The 17,673-nt window shown below is 36.1% G+C and overlaps 3 protein-coding genes across 5 annotated transcripts; 1 reads left to right on the top strand and 2 right to left on the bottom strand.

The window, feature by feature from the left end:
• Positions 1–193: 193 nt before the first annotated feature.
• On the bottom strand, positions 194–8,287 carry LOC106414986 (CSC1-like protein At3g54510). Of its 3 annotated transcripts, XM_022691118.2 has the most exons (12): positions 7,995–8,257; positions 7,810–7,886; positions 3,399–3,718; positions 3,179–3,322; positions 3,037–3,100; positions 2,733–2,945; positions 2,497–2,640; positions 1,917–2,215; positions 1,408–1,687; positions 1,046–1,324; positions 735–968; positions 194–658 (listed from the first exon to the last, which is right to left on the bottom strand). In XM_022691118.2, the coding sequence occupies exons 3-12, from the start codon at positions 3,686–3,688 to the stop codon at positions 491–493; spliced, it is 2,115 nt and encodes a 704-aa protein (XP_022546839.1). In that variant the 5' UTR covers positions 3,689–3,718; positions 7,810–7,886; positions 7,995–8,257; the 3' UTR covers positions 194–490. The 3 variants fall into 3 exon arrangements, with proteins under 3 accessions (XP_022546839.1, XP_022546841.1, XP_048597104.1); XM_048741147.1 differs by having other exon boundaries at positions 515–686; positions 3,399–7,886; positions 7,995–8,287; XM_022691120.2 differs by lacking the exons at positions 3,037–3,100; positions 3,399–3,718; positions 7,810–7,886; positions 7,995–8,257 and having other exon boundaries at positions 3,179–3,316.
• A 3,559-nt stretch (positions 8,288–11,846) lies between these two features.
• Positions 11,847–12,971, bottom strand: LOC106413198 (B3 domain-containing protein REM9-like). Its single transcript, XM_048740530.1, has 5 exons — positions 12,909–12,971; positions 12,472–12,822; positions 12,347–12,430; positions 12,175–12,268; positions 11,847–11,878 (listed from the first exon to the last, which is right to left on the bottom strand). The coding sequence occupies exons 1-5, from the start codon at positions 12,969–12,971 to the stop codon at positions 11,847–11,849; spliced, it is 624 nt and encodes a 207-aa protein (XP_048596487.1).
• A 1,096-nt stretch (positions 12,972–14,067) lies between these two features.
• Positions 14,068–16,848, top strand: LOC106415988 (F-box protein SKIP5). The gene is made up of 5 exons (XM_013856808.3): positions 14,068–14,318; positions 14,779–14,923; positions 14,994–15,072; positions 15,980–16,038; positions 16,247–16,848. Exons 1-5 carry the CDS (start codon positions 14,168–14,170, stop codon positions 16,623–16,625), a joined length of 813 nt encoding a protein of 270 aa, XP_013712262.1. The 5' UTR covers positions 14,068–14,167; the 3' UTR covers positions 16,626–16,848.
• The last annotated feature ends 825 nt before the right edge of the window (positions 16,849–17,673 follow it).

The following is a 17,673-nucleotide window of genomic DNA, read 5'->3' as shown; positions in this document are numbered from 1 at the left end:
GAGAGTGATTGGTAATGGCTACGAGGAACATATGAAGCATCTAGACAAAAAAAGTGAATGGATATGGAGGAAATGTGACGAACAAAAGAAGTCTATCCTCGAGTTGAGGAAAATACATAAAGATGTTTGTAGTAAACTTCATGCCCAATTCATAGATGATGATAAACGTCAGATTCGGAGGACGATATACCAATAAATCAAAACATAGCTCCTCTATATTGATAAACATATACGTTTTCTGTTTATTCATCTGACAATAATAACCTAAAGTTTGCTTGTGTTTGGATAGTCTTTACTGGTCTTCATTCTAAACCATTCACAAAATAACATTCACCATTTTTCACCCTCTATGTACTTGTAACCATTATATAAGTGCAACACATGAGGACGTACGTGGATAAGCTTAAAAACCCCACAACATCCCATCCATCATCTATTTATAATACTAAGAAGACAAAAGTTTCAAACCAGTTCATCACCTTTTCGCTTTTCAAATGGAGTCTGTCCCAAGCAACGGTTGGTTCAAGTTCCTTGGTGATTCCGCTAAGCTTACACGCTCTAAACAAGGTTGATGCCGGTTATAAGCTTTTGCAGCATCAACATAATGTGCTTCAATCTCCCCGTTCTTTTCATCTACTTCATCTATTTCAACTGCCGTCTACACCAAGCAACAACATAGATTCTTTCTAAATTTATTAACCAGTATGCTTATCCATACTATATCATTTAAATACCTGTATTGGGAAATGTTTGAATGATGGGAGGAAGCGGATCTTGCAGTACTCGTTGTAAGCTATAGTGATCAATATGAGAGGTACAGTAGCTATAGCTGCAGATGGCTTTGACTTTAGCCCAAAGAGGCCCACCATGGTGACTTGCATAAGTATAATTGATACAAAGATATAGTGATGAATGATTGGCCAGAAGCAACCACAAGTATCATATGTCATCTCGTACACATCTTCCATCTGAGGAAATGTTCAAAATGAAAACATTTATATAATGCCAAGCTAAGATCTTAAAAGGGTTTTAAGAAAAGCTAGACCTGGTTGAAGTAGACAATGTATCCAAGGCAAAAATAGCCAACTAGGAAAGGAAGCATCAATGGTGCGACCACAGCATATATCATACCAATCAATATCGATAAGGACACTGTGGGGATAACCCTAAAATATGGAAACGAAAAGAGATAAGTGTTGTTCTCTTTTGCTCTTCCATAAGTGCATGATCTTATGATATCAAATGTTATCAGCCCCAGTTGAAGAATCTCCAAAGAGAATCCAGACAGCCCATCAGTTAAGATGTATGTCATAAAAAACTCTCCCTGTAATACAAAAGCAAGTAAGAAACAAGAAAATGAAGTTACAAAGCAAGTCATATTCTTGTAGAGCACGTAAGGGCTTTTACCTGGGCTGAAACGGCAGCAGCAAGGTGACTAGGAATGTCTCTAGGATGAGTGAAGTATTCACCAATTTCATCTAGTAATGAACCAGATATGACACTCAAGAAGAAAACATTCCCCATTAGAAAATAAAAGACCATATTGCAAGCTTTTATCTCCTCTTTGCTCTTGGAGATAGAACCACCGAGATAAGCCATTCCAAGCATAGCATAGGGGACAATGTACATGAAACCTTTGAGTATTGCGCTTGGGAGGTACCCCGTCACAACCGAGCTGAGCCCTGGTCTGTTTCATATAACAAACCTACCTTGTTAGTGTACTTCCAAATCAAGAAACAAAAACGATATAGAATAATAATGGCAAACGAGAAGCAGAGCCGGTCTGGACACAACCAAGTGAAACATTGGCCTTGATCTTTATGGGGTAAATATAGGCTTCAAAATATTTATTTATTTTTATTAAAGTTCTTACTAAATGTATATGGCTTGGCTCCTCCGGAGAAGATAAAGCTTACATGAATTCAACAGCCATGGCTGGAGGAAACCATTTCTTAAGCTTCTCATACTTTGCTATTCCCTGCACAGCTGTGACCGGAATAGCAAAGAAAATTGTGAGTGCTGCTGCTGCAAGGATGACTCCGATTTTGTTGAGAGGCAATATCTGTTGAGGGATAGCAAGATTTCTCCATGACACATCTCTTGGTTCAGGAGCCATTTCAGTGATCAGTTCTAGAGGGTTTGAGTGCTGCTGTGTTTGAGCTACCAGTGCAGCACTTCTTCGTGATTTGAAGGTGACAAACGCAACAGGTAACTCCTTCATGGAGATAAAAAGCAAGATACAGTAGAATTATACAAGTGTCTTAACATGTTGGTTACCAAATTTAACACACTAGTCTATTTTGCTCGAGCTGCCATGCAGTCTCTTACCATAGTTTTGTTTTGGAATTTCATTAAGACTATTTAATTTGGATGTTCCTATGGCCATATAACTACTCTTCAGGATCCGTGCAAGACACTATAATAATTTCAGGATCACAGTTGTCTACTTTTGAGCACAAGCCACTATAAAAGTAAACTCTGAACTCATGAAAGTACCTTCTCTCTGAGCATAGCCTCACTTTGAAGTTGGGAAACCTTATGAGCAAATTCTCGAAACTTTTCTTCAGAAATTGATATATGTTTATGTTCATCTGTGTTTCTATTTTCTTCTAGCTCTTTCTTAAGCTTCTTCTGCTTCCCCTGCATGAAAATGGAGAGAAGTCTTCATTAAAAGAAAAAACCATTCTGGTGTAACAATATGAAAATATGATACCAATAGTGTCAAACCATACCAAAAGGTATTCAATATCTCTTCCATCATACAACATCTGATGCGAATGATAATTGAAAGGATGATGCGTAGAGAAGAAGTGGTCAACACCGCAGCTACGAGTGTTATGTTCAGGGCAGATTGGAACTTGCCGGACAAGAACAGTGAACTGGTCAGCACGATGACTTAGTTCTCTCATTTGCTGAAGCCTTTTCACAAGAATCTCTTTGTATTCCTATATGGGAAGATTCAGTAAATACCCTATATATTCTATATAAGATTGTTTAGAATTATGACATGATAGATAGACAAGAGTGAAAGCTTACCTTATACAACAAAAACAACGCATAGAATGATATGAACCACAAGCATGAGAAATGCACCCACAACCTAGGATAGTTTTAAGACAAATGAGAAATATTAAGAAAATAACTCCAAGATGATGCAAGAAAAGGACACAAGGCTTACTTGTTAGAACCTCTAGTGATATTTGATATAGTGAAAGCATCCATCGAGTACTCCTTTCTCGTAGGCAAATCTGACTCACTGTAATAATCAACAGGAAGAAGCAGTGCTACTCCAAGTAACGAACACAACATGAAGAATTTGATTCTGCAAAACATTACAAGACCAAAACATGTTCACTACATGCGGGTTCTCAATGTTTTCATTGGAACTGAATCCTTACCCAAATTTGAAGAGCCTCATGAGGACGAGAGCGTCGAGGCCATGGCGGCGGAGGATGTCGTCCTCAGGGACACGGAAAGCTCGTGGGATCCAAGCGACGGAAGGAAGGAAGCGAGGGAGGGAGAAGGAAGAGTGGAGAGGAAGCTCAGCGCGGTGGCGATCGGAGAGGAGGCGAGCGTAGTAGATGACGGCGTTGCGTGGCTGCTTCTTAAGCACGGAGAAGAGCCAGAGTGCGAGGATGGCGAGTCCTATGTTGATCGACGCCGACGCTATCAAGCTCTCTGGCGTCATCTCTCGTCTTTTCTCTGTTCTTCTCTCTCACTGCTATGTGAAAACAGAGTCGCATTACGTGGCCTTTCTGCATGTAACGTAATGCCTCCACGCCGCTTTTGCCTCGATTTTTATTGACCATCGACCAATATCGCATAGGTAGAGATAATTACGCTTATAGATGCTAAACACTTTCCACTTTTATCACACTTTTTTACTAACAAATTTAGCACACTTAAACTAAATTTACCAACACACAGAAATTTTGTATCATCTGAGGGCATCTTTAACCCTAAACCCAACATTGGGATTCTTTTTTCTTTTTCTAACTAAAAAATAAAAATAAAAAATAGAGAGCCGCCAAATGCCAAAAAAGTCTGCAAACAGTACAAGAAACAAAGAAAGAGGATGCCTTAGGGCATCAGCATTGCTAGATATGCAATTGCATATCTTAGTATTACTTTAATAATATAATTAGGTTAAGAGATTTTGGTAAGATACATGAGTAAAAGTAAAGATTATTGGTAGAAGTTTTGGTAGGTTCTTAGCAAAATATTAAATTTTGTTTTTTTTGTAAATTGTTTGGTAGGATTTTATGATAAAACATATAACATTAAACATATGAATATTACAAAGTTGAAAAAAAAAATTACAAAGTAGAAAAAAAAATTACAAAGTTGGAAAAAAATTACTGATACTGTTAAAAAAAATTACAATAACATAAAAGTCACCGATTTTAATTTTAAGGTCCAAATTTATCCCATATATGTTCGATCAAATCATGTTTCAATTGTTGATGGACTGGTCTATCCCGAACTCTTGCTCGACGATCAAGTGAACTAAAAATCTCTGTAGGCATCTTAACGCAAAATGAAACATCCTGATCTTGAAACGTCTCATCTTGATCGTCTGTACGTCGTTCATCTTCGACAATCATATTATGGAGTATGATACATGCTCTCATAATATTGGCTATCTTCGATTTTTTCCATAAACTAGATGGATTTTTAATAACGGCGAATCTAGCTTGTAGGACTCCAAAGGCACGCTCAACGTCTTTTCGGACTGATTCTTGGGCTGTAGCAAATAGGGAATGTTTTGGACCCTGTGGTAGTCGGATAGATCGAATAAATGTCGCCCATTCTGGATAAATACCATCAGTGAGATAGTAGGCCAAATTATACTCCCTTCCGTTAACATGGAAGTTGACTTCCGGAGCAACTCCGTTAATAATGTCATCAAAAACAGGTGATCGATCAAGAATATTTAGATCGTTCATAGTACCTGGAGCTCCAAAAAATGCATGCCATATCCAGAGGTCATAAGAAGCTACGGCCTCGAGGACAATCGTTGGTTTATCGGTTCCTCGTGAATACATACCATGCCAAGCGGTGGGGCAATTCTTCCACTCCCAGTGCATACAGTCGATGCTTCCAATCATCCCGGGAAATCCACGTTGTTCTCCCTTATGTAGTAGTCTTTCAAGATCCTCCGGTGTTGGACGTCTTAGGTATTCATCGCCAAACAAGTCGATAATTGCGGCAGTAAATTGGTGCAAGCAATTCCGCGCTGTTGTTTCACCAAGTCGAACATATTCGTCTACCGTATCGGCCCCACCACCATATGCTAATTGACGAATTGCGGCCGTGCATTTTTGGATCGGTGATAGACTTGACCTTCCAAGTGCATCTTGTGTAGGAGCAAAATAGTGAACTTCCGTAGAGAGACGGTGGACAATGCGCATGAACAACGGCTTACTCATTCGAAACCGTCGCCGGAATATATTGGGCGGATATGTTGGAGTTTCCGAAAAATAATCATTCCAGAGCTTTCGATGGCCTTCTTCCCGGTCTCTCTCGATAAATATACGTTTTTTCCGCTCTTTCGGTTCCAGAATAGTATCAGGGATTTCTAATAAATCTTCAAAGACTGATTCAAATTCATCATCATTGTCATCATTATTGTGGTAATGGTAATGAGATGAAGATGCCATTTTTAGGGAAAAAAAAATTATAGTGTTGAAATGAGTAGATGAAATTGCTTTAGAGAATTGAAATGAGTATATGTTGAATGATCGAACGTTCTCTCATATTTATAGAGAACCATATGTCTTCCCGTGTTGTGTTTCTTTTCAAATTATACACGGGGTGGATTCACGGGTATGAGTGATGTTTTGGATTTTCATGATGTTTTGGATTATAATTCACGGGTAAGGAGTTTTATAAAGGTCACGGGTATGGGGTTTATAAAGATCACGGGATTTGTAGAGGAAAGAAACAAAATAGCATTGATTCAAAAGTACTAAAACACGACTTACAAAATAGCATTGATACAAAGCTGATAACACGTAGAGGAAAGTTGAAGATGATAATACGACATTACATAACATAGCCAAGTCTCGCAACCATCGTCTTGCATCACTTAAAGGCGATCAACAGACCTATTACAACTAAAACTATGAGCATTACACCAATAACTACTTCAACCCCACCGATAACAGTAGATTTCTTCTTAGCTAATTTCTCCTCAACTAACTTCTCTAGTCTAACTAGCTTCTCCTCTGTCTCAAGGTCAGACATTAAGTTAAGATTATCTACCTTTTCCTCTAATAGAAATAGCTGGTTTTCCCTCGCCTTCATCTCCTCCATCACGGCGACGTCCCACCACTTCCATACATGGCAGTCGCCGTCATCAACGTGGTCGCATGTGTAGTACAGTCTGCTTTATATTGAGATGCTCTCTTCGGTCACCACTCTGTACAGCATGTGGAGATGCAGCATAATATTCACCAACTCGGGACCAGAAAGTGCCTAGCTTCTGTGAATTTCCTACAACCGGGTCTTTAGACGTGTTTATCCAAGCGCTGATTATAACCTCGTCATCGGCTGGTGTCCACTTCTTTCTCTCCTTAGAGCCCACTGGTGTCTCGGTTTCTTGTGAACTAAAAGGAGGGATCTCTGATGACTGTTGTGATTCTCCAATGTGGACACCCGGTTGGTAACTTTCATAAGAAAAGTTCTGACTGTTAAGGAGGCCGACTAAACTAGGGGACTGACCATATGGATTCAATGGATTCCTTGAATCCATAACGATTACAATAAAAGAGATTAAATAAGAGAGACCCGATAGAAACCGGAGACTAGTTTGATTTAGAAAACAAGAGTGAAAGAAGGTGGTTGTTAAATAGATGAGAAAGTTAAGGATGGTCAGTAATTACCTAACCATAAACAACCAGGGTCTAATCATCAGTTACTACACCCATAGCAACCAAAAAAAGCAATCAAGTAACTAAATTATATTGCCACATTATTTACTACACACATTGCGGTTAGAAACAAACAAGATCCAATCATATAGCCACAAACAAACAGATTATACTAGTCTAGACTACGACCAAACAAACTAAAACACCAAACCATTTTTAAAGCGCGAACCATAGTAACAAAATCTTTAACCATCTCACATAAATAGAAATCCTCATTAAATTCCTCCTAACAGTTCACTCAACTACAAAGCATTCAAGTTCCTCTTACAGCATTCAAGTAATAACTCTTCACACAACTACAAAGCTATACCCAAATCACTTCACACAAGTACAGCTATGTAAGCAGTCCTTCACCACAATTCACTTCAATTTTGGATCACACATCAACACAGACCATGCTTTTACTATTTTTTAAAACCTTTAACCTCATTAAAACGTTTACCTACCAGACGATCTAAGGCAAAAAGATCCTTTCTTTATATTCACAGAACTCATTTTCTCATTGTAAAGCAAATGAGAAAACATGTTTAATTTATAAAGAAACCATTCTTTGTCTTAAAGAACACATAAACAACTCATCGATTCAACAAAAGAAAACATGTTTAATTTACATAACAAGTCAAGGAAAGTAGAGGACAACTCAAGTTGATTAACACAGAATGATTAACCAACCCATTCTTAACAACTCTACTAAAGGAATCGATTAACACAAAAACAACTCAAGTTTAATTAACTACCATACGAATCCGAAGAAAACTTTTACTCCAACGAATTCACAAATCAGTAAATTAACTCACTAATAAGACAATGAATCAGTCAATTCCACTTCCTATTAAGCATACAACAAGCAAACGGAGTAGAGAGAACGAAGACACACCTGGTTTCGGAGGAGAAGGTTTCGATGTGAGAGAGAAGTGGGAGACGTTGAGAATCGTCACAGATTTCGATTTCCCACTACAATACCCAAGCATGCAAGATCAAATCAAACCCACAAACCAAAAAAAAAAAATGGTGATTAAATCTGGGAAAATCGCAACAGGGAGATCACAGAAGAACCCGTACCAGCGGTAGATTAGATTCGGCGGAGAGGATGACGATTTAACGAGAGCTCGGTGTCGGATTTTTCTTGCCAGATTGCGAGACTGAATCCCCCGTCGAGATTGAAGAAAGAGAGAGAGAGGAGACGAGAAGAATGAAGTCGAGAATGCTCGATACCTCCTCGACCTCTACCCCTTCGGTCTTCCTATCATCTCTTGACACGTGCAACCGAAGGACGCGTTGAGAAAGTTCTAATTTTGTTAACGTCCCACGATTATTACCTTAATTTGTATTTATTTTTTTTCCTCTTATTTGTTAAGATACGTGATAAGATGCTGCGATGCTGATGCCCTTAGTTTGCATACAGAAGGAACGGTGGTTTATGTTTTGATGAGACCCATGCACTACTTTTTGGGTAGAAACTCCATTACATACGGGAATAAAAATGCTCTAAATGATTAGAAAATGATGCATAACATTAAATTTAAAGGAGTTATTGGTAAAATACTTTTAGAAGAATTATCAAAAAAAAATAGATTTCATTGTTATTGGTTTATGAATTTTAAAAATCTGATTCGATTTTTAAGTTCCACTCAATTTGTTATTGAATTTTTTTAGTTTTCAAGATTTTAAAATTCTATTAAAATATATTGTTATTGAAATGTTAAAATTTCTTTGTTTTTACTCATAAGGTTCAAGTTTGAAAATATCATATATATATACATAACATTTTTGAAATCTATGTAATAAAATACACTCACATACAAAAACACACTAAATTGAATAATGAAACTATACAAATCACAAATTTTAATATAATCGATAAACACAAATTCAGTTTTTTTTCTGTAATTTTACATGTATGACTCTAAAACAAAAAAAAATTACAAAAAATAAAAATTGATAGATCATAAACTACTAATCAACCACTAATAGCATAATATATATTTGTTAATAAATAAACAAAGCTACAAAACTATTTGAGATGTGTAACAAAAAAATGTCATTATTAAAAGTCTTGAAAACTCAGAAATCTAGGCTCTTACCATAATTTTCTGAGAACAAAATAATTGAAAAAATTCACTTTCCCTTTCTCTTGCCACACTATCAGTTTCTTATTTTAAAAATTAATAATAATCAATAGAATTTTGTATACAATTAATGAAATATATGTAAATCTAGTTAATTTGAAAAATTCTTTCAACTATTAGAATAATCAAATTCCACAAAAAATCATGTTCCAATAACCTCCTAAGTGTTTTAATTTTTTTTAATACACATTAAAATTATATTTTTCTTCTTTTTAACTAATTAACTCAATTGTTGCTTGTATATGGTTGCCGAAAATATAAATGAATCTAAGGGGCATTTTGAACTTATAATTTGAAGTCATTTTTAAAGTTTTTAGATAATTTAATTGAATCAGGTATTTGAAATGATTTTTTGTTAAATTAAACTCATCTAAAACTATAAGATTTGAGATTTTATTTTATTTTTAAATAAGAACTCTTCTAAAATAAGAACTTCTTTTTAAAACTCATCTAAATTTTTTGCTCGGATTGGTGAATATGATAAATATTTGGTAGATTATCATAAAATTGGTTCTGATACCAACTGATGTAGTGGAAACTACAATAATAAAAGAATCTTATTTAGTCTAAAAATGTCTAATAAAGATGCCTCTGCACGACCTTCAACAATGATGCCACATGAAAAACTTAGACGCAGACAGCAAATACAGGCAGTGCTTGCCATTCAGAGACAACAACAGCAATTTCGCCATCAGGTTCTTATAGCAGATCAATACATTACTCAGAACTGTTGTCAAGGTAATCCACTCCAACTTGTCGAAAAATCTAATCTTGAAGGGTTAATTCCTTCCTTTGATCCTAATTCATCTCTCGAACTAGGTGATTCTGGCAACTTTTCTGCTGCTGTTGATAATTCATCAGAATTCTCAGTTCTTTATCGGCTTCAAGATGTTGTAGCAAAGGTACTCAAATGGTTGGTTGGTTGTTATGTTATAAAAAGATGAAGCTCTATAATACTACAGTACATTGTAGCCTTGTAGGTGACCTTTATGTTGGGATTAACTACTTTATATTGACATGCAGTTAAGATATAAGAATAAGGACTTGTATACGAGATAGCTTATTCCGGTTGGCTAATAACGCAGGTCAGAGACATCACACTAGTGATAAGACTAGCCAGGATGACCAGGAGTGCTATTCCTAAAGAAAAATCCAGATATAGGTGATGCATACTAATCAATATGGTATATAAATGTTGCGTACCTAGATCGGTGCAACATGCATATAGTTTTGTTAATATATGACACAATTCATAGCTTATATAGAACTAAGATTGATGGGTGTGTGCTACGAGAAATGATTTATCTGCATTAGCCCACGTCTCTTGTTCTAAAATGAATCATTTTCCGTAGCAAGAACCATCTGGAAGCTGCAAGCATATGCATTGACACTCTTTTATGTGCCGTCATAATTATTTGTTACGTGATTACGTTTTAGACAAATTTCATCATCAAGATCAGTATGTGGTATTGTGGTTTACAGAGCTAACTCTTCGTTTTTTTGTTGGTGGGATGCTAGACACAAAAACAATGACCAATCCCACAGACAGAACTGTGGCTCATTTGCTCTTTCATAGGCCGCTTGATATGTTGGCGGCAAAGCAAATGGAAGGATGAGAATCGCCAGCTTCTTCGAAGATGGGAACTGAAGACAAAGGGAAGTTTCCTAAATGCAACAGACGAGAGAGTCACATAAATAAGCAGAAAGCAGGAGAGGAGATGCCTGCAGGTTCACTTGCTCTAGGGAATGAACCTAACTCTGGATTCAGTAGTACTGTTGGTGAGAGGGTTGTTGAATCATCCCAAGGAAACAAAAGAAAGTAGTGAAATCTAGAATGGTAAACCATTCCTTACTATGGATTATGTTCCCCATATTATATACATTCATAGAGTTCATATGGATTCATTGGTAACCGATGTACAGGTTTTGCCTTTGTTGTCAATCAAAGTTTAGGTTGCAGTGTTAGAGAGGAGAGCTTGAGGAATTCAGCAGAGTAGACAAACATCTCTCAGCATCTCTTTGAACAAACTCCTCTTTCATGTTACGCTCTTGTTCTTGTAATTAGATGTTTTTTTCTTCTTGTCGTGAACCCCTTTTAATTACACGTACTTCCATGTGAACCACGTTTAGGAATTACTCTTGTTAAGAGCATATGCAATGGTGAACCTCACCAATGAATCCTTAGGAATATTTTAGTAATTTTTTTTTTTTTGGTTTTTGTTTGAATAGTTAAAGATTCGAATCAAAACTGGTCGTCCAATAGTGTTCTCGAAAATGGGTCTTTAGTAATATTTTAGTAATTTTTTTAAAAAACTGAAATTGAAATTTTATTATTTGCATGATTAAAAATAAAGATACAATGATTAAACATAAAGATATAAAGATAAACTAATTATTAATCTTCATAACCAAATTTGTTATAAATATTTTCGATTAAATCATTCTTCAATCGTTCATGCATATACCTATCACGAAGATCATTCCGATTGAGAAACATATTATTCAGATTGAGATTGACTAAACATGAGATAAAAGAGTAGAGAATGAAGAGAAGCAAGATTGTAGTTAGCTAAACAGATTTAAACTTACAAGAGTAGAAGAAAAAGATTTAAACTTATATAAGTAAGTTGATATTCGAGAAACACAAGAACTTGAGTCTAAACTGAACTGATCATACAAGTACATTGTAGCAAAGAAAACAAGAGGATAGAAGCTCTAAACAAGTCCGAGATACATAGCTAAAGAGACGCAAGCTAAAGAGACGCAAGACTACTTGACCATTCTCCTAATTCACCCGTGAGCCAGAAGCAATGTCACCTGCAGAACAAAACCAAACAAGCAAGTTATACCAGAAGCAAAGAAAGAACAAGCATGTTAAAGACGTCTCAAGCAAGGCAATGGAGAAGACTCACCACGCTTTCTGCTCAAGTGTTTGCTCAGTAGTTCAGAACACTCTTTACTTTCCGGACATACACACAACAATGGAGTAGATTTCCCATCTCCAACCAGATTGAACACAAATAAGTCTCATATGTCGCATCTGTTATCACGACAGAACTTTCCCCAGCCTCTTGTGATGTAATACATGCCGCCGGATTCGCTAAATCGCAAACTTGCAGTCCATGAATTTCCTTCTTTGTTCACTAGTATCATCTCTTGGCATTGCTTGTTCAAAACAGTAGAACTCGTAGCTCGCTTAGGAAGATACTGCAAACACAGAATATGGTTTATACATATGAAAATTGACTAACTAAATATGGTTTATATGTATGAAAATTGACTCACAAGTTTGTCTGCTTTTAGTTTTGAAGCAGTGACCTCAGCCAAAAAAGTAGTCGAATGACAAAGAAGACGTTGCCCCTGTTCCTCCTGAAATAAAAGAAACAAGTTTCCACGTCAAAACATCTCACAACAGGTAGGACCAAAACGATGAACTTTGATTGAGACTTACTAATCTCATTGTCATCAGCATCACCCGCATCGGCTTCTTCCTTGATGATGTGAGGATGTGTATACTGAATCTCACAACAGCTAGGACCAAAAGGAGTGACATGAAACACCATGTCTCCTTCGTGTTTGAAGATGACAAGGTCACCGATTTGAAGGTCATGTGTTGTGGTGAAATCTTTCCAACCTCCGGTGAGTGTCCTGCCTTCTTGTATCACTTCCCAAGTTTGATCTGAAGCGTCCGATCTTAGTTTCCATGTTTTCTGGTTCGTCTTCCCTTCTATGTGCTTTGAGAAGAAGGCAAGTGGTATTGTCTGCAAGAAAAGGCAAAGTTAATCAAACAAGAAATACATCTAATCAAGAAACGCATGTAAACAAATAGAGAGAGTGAGGTTCTTACGACGCCACTCTGGAAACCAGGAAGCAGAGGCTTAAAGAAATGAGGTTCATGTGGATTCGCCATCTGCAAACAAGAAACGAATGTAAACAATATCAACAATGAGTTTCCAAGCAGACGAAAACCCCACAATCGAATCCATAAACATTGATGAAAGTGACATGCATCAACTCCAAATGCAAAAATAAAGAACTAAATAGTCCGGGAGAACCCGAAATCGATGAAGCAAATGATTTTTTTCGAACCAATTATTAATACAAACTCAAAAAGCCCAACTCCTTTTGAAATCCTAATTTCAAACCAAAAGAACCCGAAATCGATGCTACCAGTTTCGTTTTCAAACCGATTATTACAAACACAAAAATCCCAAATTCGAATTGAACCCTTATTACAAACGCAACAAACCCCCAAATTGTGTTCGAACCCTAATTTGAAACGAGATCGATTCAACATGCATGCAAACCAATATATATCGATGAATCTACATCAGAAGGGTGCGATTTACCTTGTTCAGTCGACGGAGACAAATCGCCGTCGTTCGCCGCGGGAATAGCTGTCTGTCGTCGCGGGATTCGCCTTCGCTTCGTGGAGAGAGCAATCGCCTTTCTTCGTCGGGACTCTTTTTTTTGTTTTGCTTCGGTCGAGAATGACCAATGTTTTACGCGTAACCAAACCGAAAACCCTTCCATCCATTCAAAACACGCCACGTACCCTAATGATCAAGTCCTAAAAATCCTTAATAACGTATCAATCCTTACTCCTATTAACCAAACAACTATTATTATAATCCTCCTAACCTATGATTAAACGCTAAGGACCTTGCATGTACCTCCGTTGCGGACGCTCTTAGTACTCAATAGTTTTTCCTCATTCGAACCATCATAGATAGAGAGGCTTTCTATATAAGTCTGACTAGCCCATTTAACATCTCGTCTGGTGGGCTTCTCCAAAAACGTTTCATTTGATTTATATATTGTTAGTTGAACAAAGGTACCAACAGATCCGCTGTAGCACACAGGTTAATTTCAAATTGATGAATTCCGGGTTCGAAGCCCGGTAGCGGAATAAACCCTTTTTTTTGTTGCATTTTAAAACCGAATACGCTAATTTTTTTGAATAAAATCGACTATTCCGGTTTAAAAACGGTAAACCGAACTTATACCAAAAGGAGAAGCATGTTGGTTGAAGTCAGGGATGGTAGATAATTGAGTCGGCTGATTATCAACGACGGGCGAGGACTTTGGGGTTCATCGATTGCTTCCATGGAGATTCCTAAAATCTCAAAGGTTGACAAGCTAATCGCCGAGCCGAGGATGAAGAAGAAGAGAATGAAACTTGAATCGATCACATCTCTTAACAATCTCGATGATGGTTGCCTCATGCACATCCTCAGCTTCCTCTCTCCAATTCCTGGTAAATTTTGGTTCCTTATAATGCTACTCTCATGTTTCTCTGTTCAATTTTGCTCTTGATTGATTGATTGATTGATTGTAATCTCATTCCCAATTGGAATTAACACCAACTCAATTAGCTCAAAAATTGGAACTTTTAAGACTCAAAGTTGCGACTTTTAGACATCCCTAGATCCTATTCAGATCACAGTTACGGTTCTGTAGCTTAAAGATTTAAACTTTAAGACTCAAATTTGCAAATTTTTAACTCCCCAGATCATATTCAGACAGCACTTACGAATATGTAGCTTTATATCAATGTAACTTCACTAGTAAAGACAGCTTTTTTTTTGGTATTGAATTCATATGTTTTGTGATCTGTATACTGTCTTGTCTGAAGTAGCTTCGAAGACTCCATTTTGCGCATTGCAATCTGTTTTCAGTGCTTTTTGTGTGTGTTTTATCTGGTCTGGGGTTTGCAGATAGGTATAACACAGCACTCGTTTGCCACAGATGGAGATATCTGGCTTGTCACCCTCGCTTGTGGCTACGAGTCGACCCTTTCGTGAAGGATTTATCCCTCCCTGGAGTTTTCCACAGCATTGAATCAGCTGTTTCTGCTGCCAGGTTTGTGATGTACACTTCTTTGGTATTAGTAGATGACTAAGCGAGTCCCTGACCATTTTGTCACCTCTAGACCTGGCGATACCATTTTAATTGGAGCTGGTGGGAATCATCATGTTTCTAATATTCAGATTAAAAAGCCTCTTTGCCTGGTATGTGTCTATTAGTCTAATTGCTTGATACCTCATGGAAGTTTTTGCCTTTCCATAAATTAGTTTTCGCACGTTTCTTCCATGGATAAGAAACTATGTTTTACATCTTCAACAGTTTCACAAAAAAAATAGTAAATAATATATGGAAGTGTTTATACCAGCGTCTCTGTAAAGTAAATATAATTTTTATATAATAGCCCACCTATCTATTCTGATGAGAGGATGGAGATCCACTCCATGTTGTAGCTCTTGGTATGAGAGATCAATATGCATTGAAAAGATCCAAAACAGAACAATCCCACATTTTTGGTAGCTTATACTGTCATACAATTATATTCCCTATGCCCTAGCTGTTTGCCAGTTTGTAAATTCTTTTCAGTGTTGCTTCTGAAGTCAACATGAGAACTAAAGAATGTTAAAAACTTAGAAAACATGAGAACTAAAGTTCCTTGACCGTGGTGAGGACTCGAAGAAAAAGAAAAGATTCAGTCTGGCTTCAAAGTCTGAGAAGATTTTGGGATTCTTTTGAGTCTTCAAGCCATTGATTAATGGATTCTCCCACATAGTAGTCCTCATTTTCTCATATTGGGCAACACATAGGAAGATGGTTAGCTGTAACGGAAAGAAATTGAAAGTATAGCATGATTTAGGATGAATAGATGGAGTTACAGAATATGGATGGTAGTTATTTAATCAGTACTGTATTGATGCACGTACATTAGAATGTCAGCGGTTGCCTTATTAGTGACCTCCTTAGTTGCAGTAAAGTGGAAGACTCAGTGTCTTGGGCTGAAATAGTATTCAACCTTCTTTTCTGAGAAATGGGTGGTATGATGCTAAGGCATAAGATTAGTGTTCAATGAATCAAATAGTATTTCAGTTTTCATCTCATATTTTCTTTGTTCAGATTGGTAGTGGCGAGATTCCTGATGAAACCACCCTTGTATGTTCTAGAGGATCAGACAGGTTTGGAGCTCATATTCCCTTTTAAGTCATCTCTCTCACTCTGCAGTTTTTTTCTTTTTAAATACTTCATTGGAGGTTTAGCGTCCTAGTAGTTGCTGCTTAACGCATTTATGACATCATGTTATATGTCACCATGCTAGAGTTTCTTTATTTATCACAAAGAAAGTTCTTTGGTATACGGCTTTTTGTTGTTGGGTTTCTTTTGCAGTGCCCTGGAGTTGCTATCAACCTGCAAGCTAGCGAATCTAACAGTAAAGGCCGAGCTTGGTTGCTGCTTGCTTCACAGGAGTGGAAGGCTAACGATTGATGGATGTGTGCTTCAATGTGAAACAAACCCTTTGGATCATCTCTCATGCCCAATCGTGAGTACTGCTGGAAGAGATAAAGAAGAAGATAACTTGAGCCTTGTGGAAGTGAAGGAAACTGTTGTTGAAAAGATTAAGGGAAACAGTGTGGCTGTTTTGCAGACAAGGATAGAGGGAGGTGCAAAGGCTGTTGCTACAAGCGGAGACTTGGTACTGCAGCGTGTTCGAGTCATGTACTCGAAGGATTACCTCTATTTCTGGTTCGATGTAGATCATGAGTGAGACTGATCTCTCTGTTGTATGTTAGATTAATTACTTGCACCTTTTTCTTCAACCTGCAACATTTGTAACATTAGGTGGGATGGTGGTCAACTGGCCATCTATCATCATTATCTCCTTTGTTCTTTATTGTTACTTTTTCTTTTTAAGACATAATGTGTATGATTATGTTAAGAATAATGTACTTTAACATCCTTTTTTATATTAAAAGAAAATCATTACAACATATTTTTGTAGTCACATGTCATCACTACAATCATTTTTAAGATCCTTAGGAAAATATGTTGGTCCATATAAATATATAATAAATTTTTTATTAAACTAATCATAAATTAATTATAAATGTTCTTCACTGTTTTCTTAAATAAAAATCACGGAATTACCTAATGTGAGTAAAGTATATATGACAATTAATGATTTTTAATAATAAAGATTTGATAAAAATTAGTATATTCTCTATCATTTTTCAAAATTTTAACTTATTAAAATAAATTAAACAACCACATTAACTATATAATAAAAATTTAGATTTTTTCGTATATGTTATATTTTGAATTTTTAAAAACAAATATAAATGACTAAAGTTGTTAAAAATCTCACATTGAAATTTTTGTGATCCATGTTTTAAAATTTATGTTATAACAAGATACAAATGATTACGAAATTACATAAGTAGGAAATCTCATTTACTAAATATTATATATATGTATATTAATATTTTTTATAATAAATTATATATCATATAAAATACATGAGTATTTTAATTTAGAATTTGCTTTCAATTTTTTTGATAAACATTTTGAACAATTATTGACCACTTAATATTTAGATTTTAAACTTTGCATTGAATATTTTTAAAATTATTAATTACTAAAACTATTAAACATCCCACAAATTTTTTTATTGTTATCATTGATTTAAAAAATTTGTTATAAAGAAATACAAATGATCAAAAATAATATGAGTATAAAATATTTTTTAACAGATGTCAATATTAAAAATGTACTATATCTATGTTAATATCATTTAAACTTAATTTTATACCATATAA

Source organism: Brassica napus, chromosome A9, assembly GCF_020379485.1.
Source record: "Brassica napus cultivar Da-Ae chromosome A9, Da-Ae, whole genome shotgun sequence".
NCBI lineage: Eukaryota > Viridiplantae > Streptophyta > Magnoliopsida > Brassicales > Brassicaceae > Brassica > Brassica napus.
Note: the sequence above shows the minus strand (reverse complement) of the source record. Positions and strands in the feature narration are given on the sequence as shown.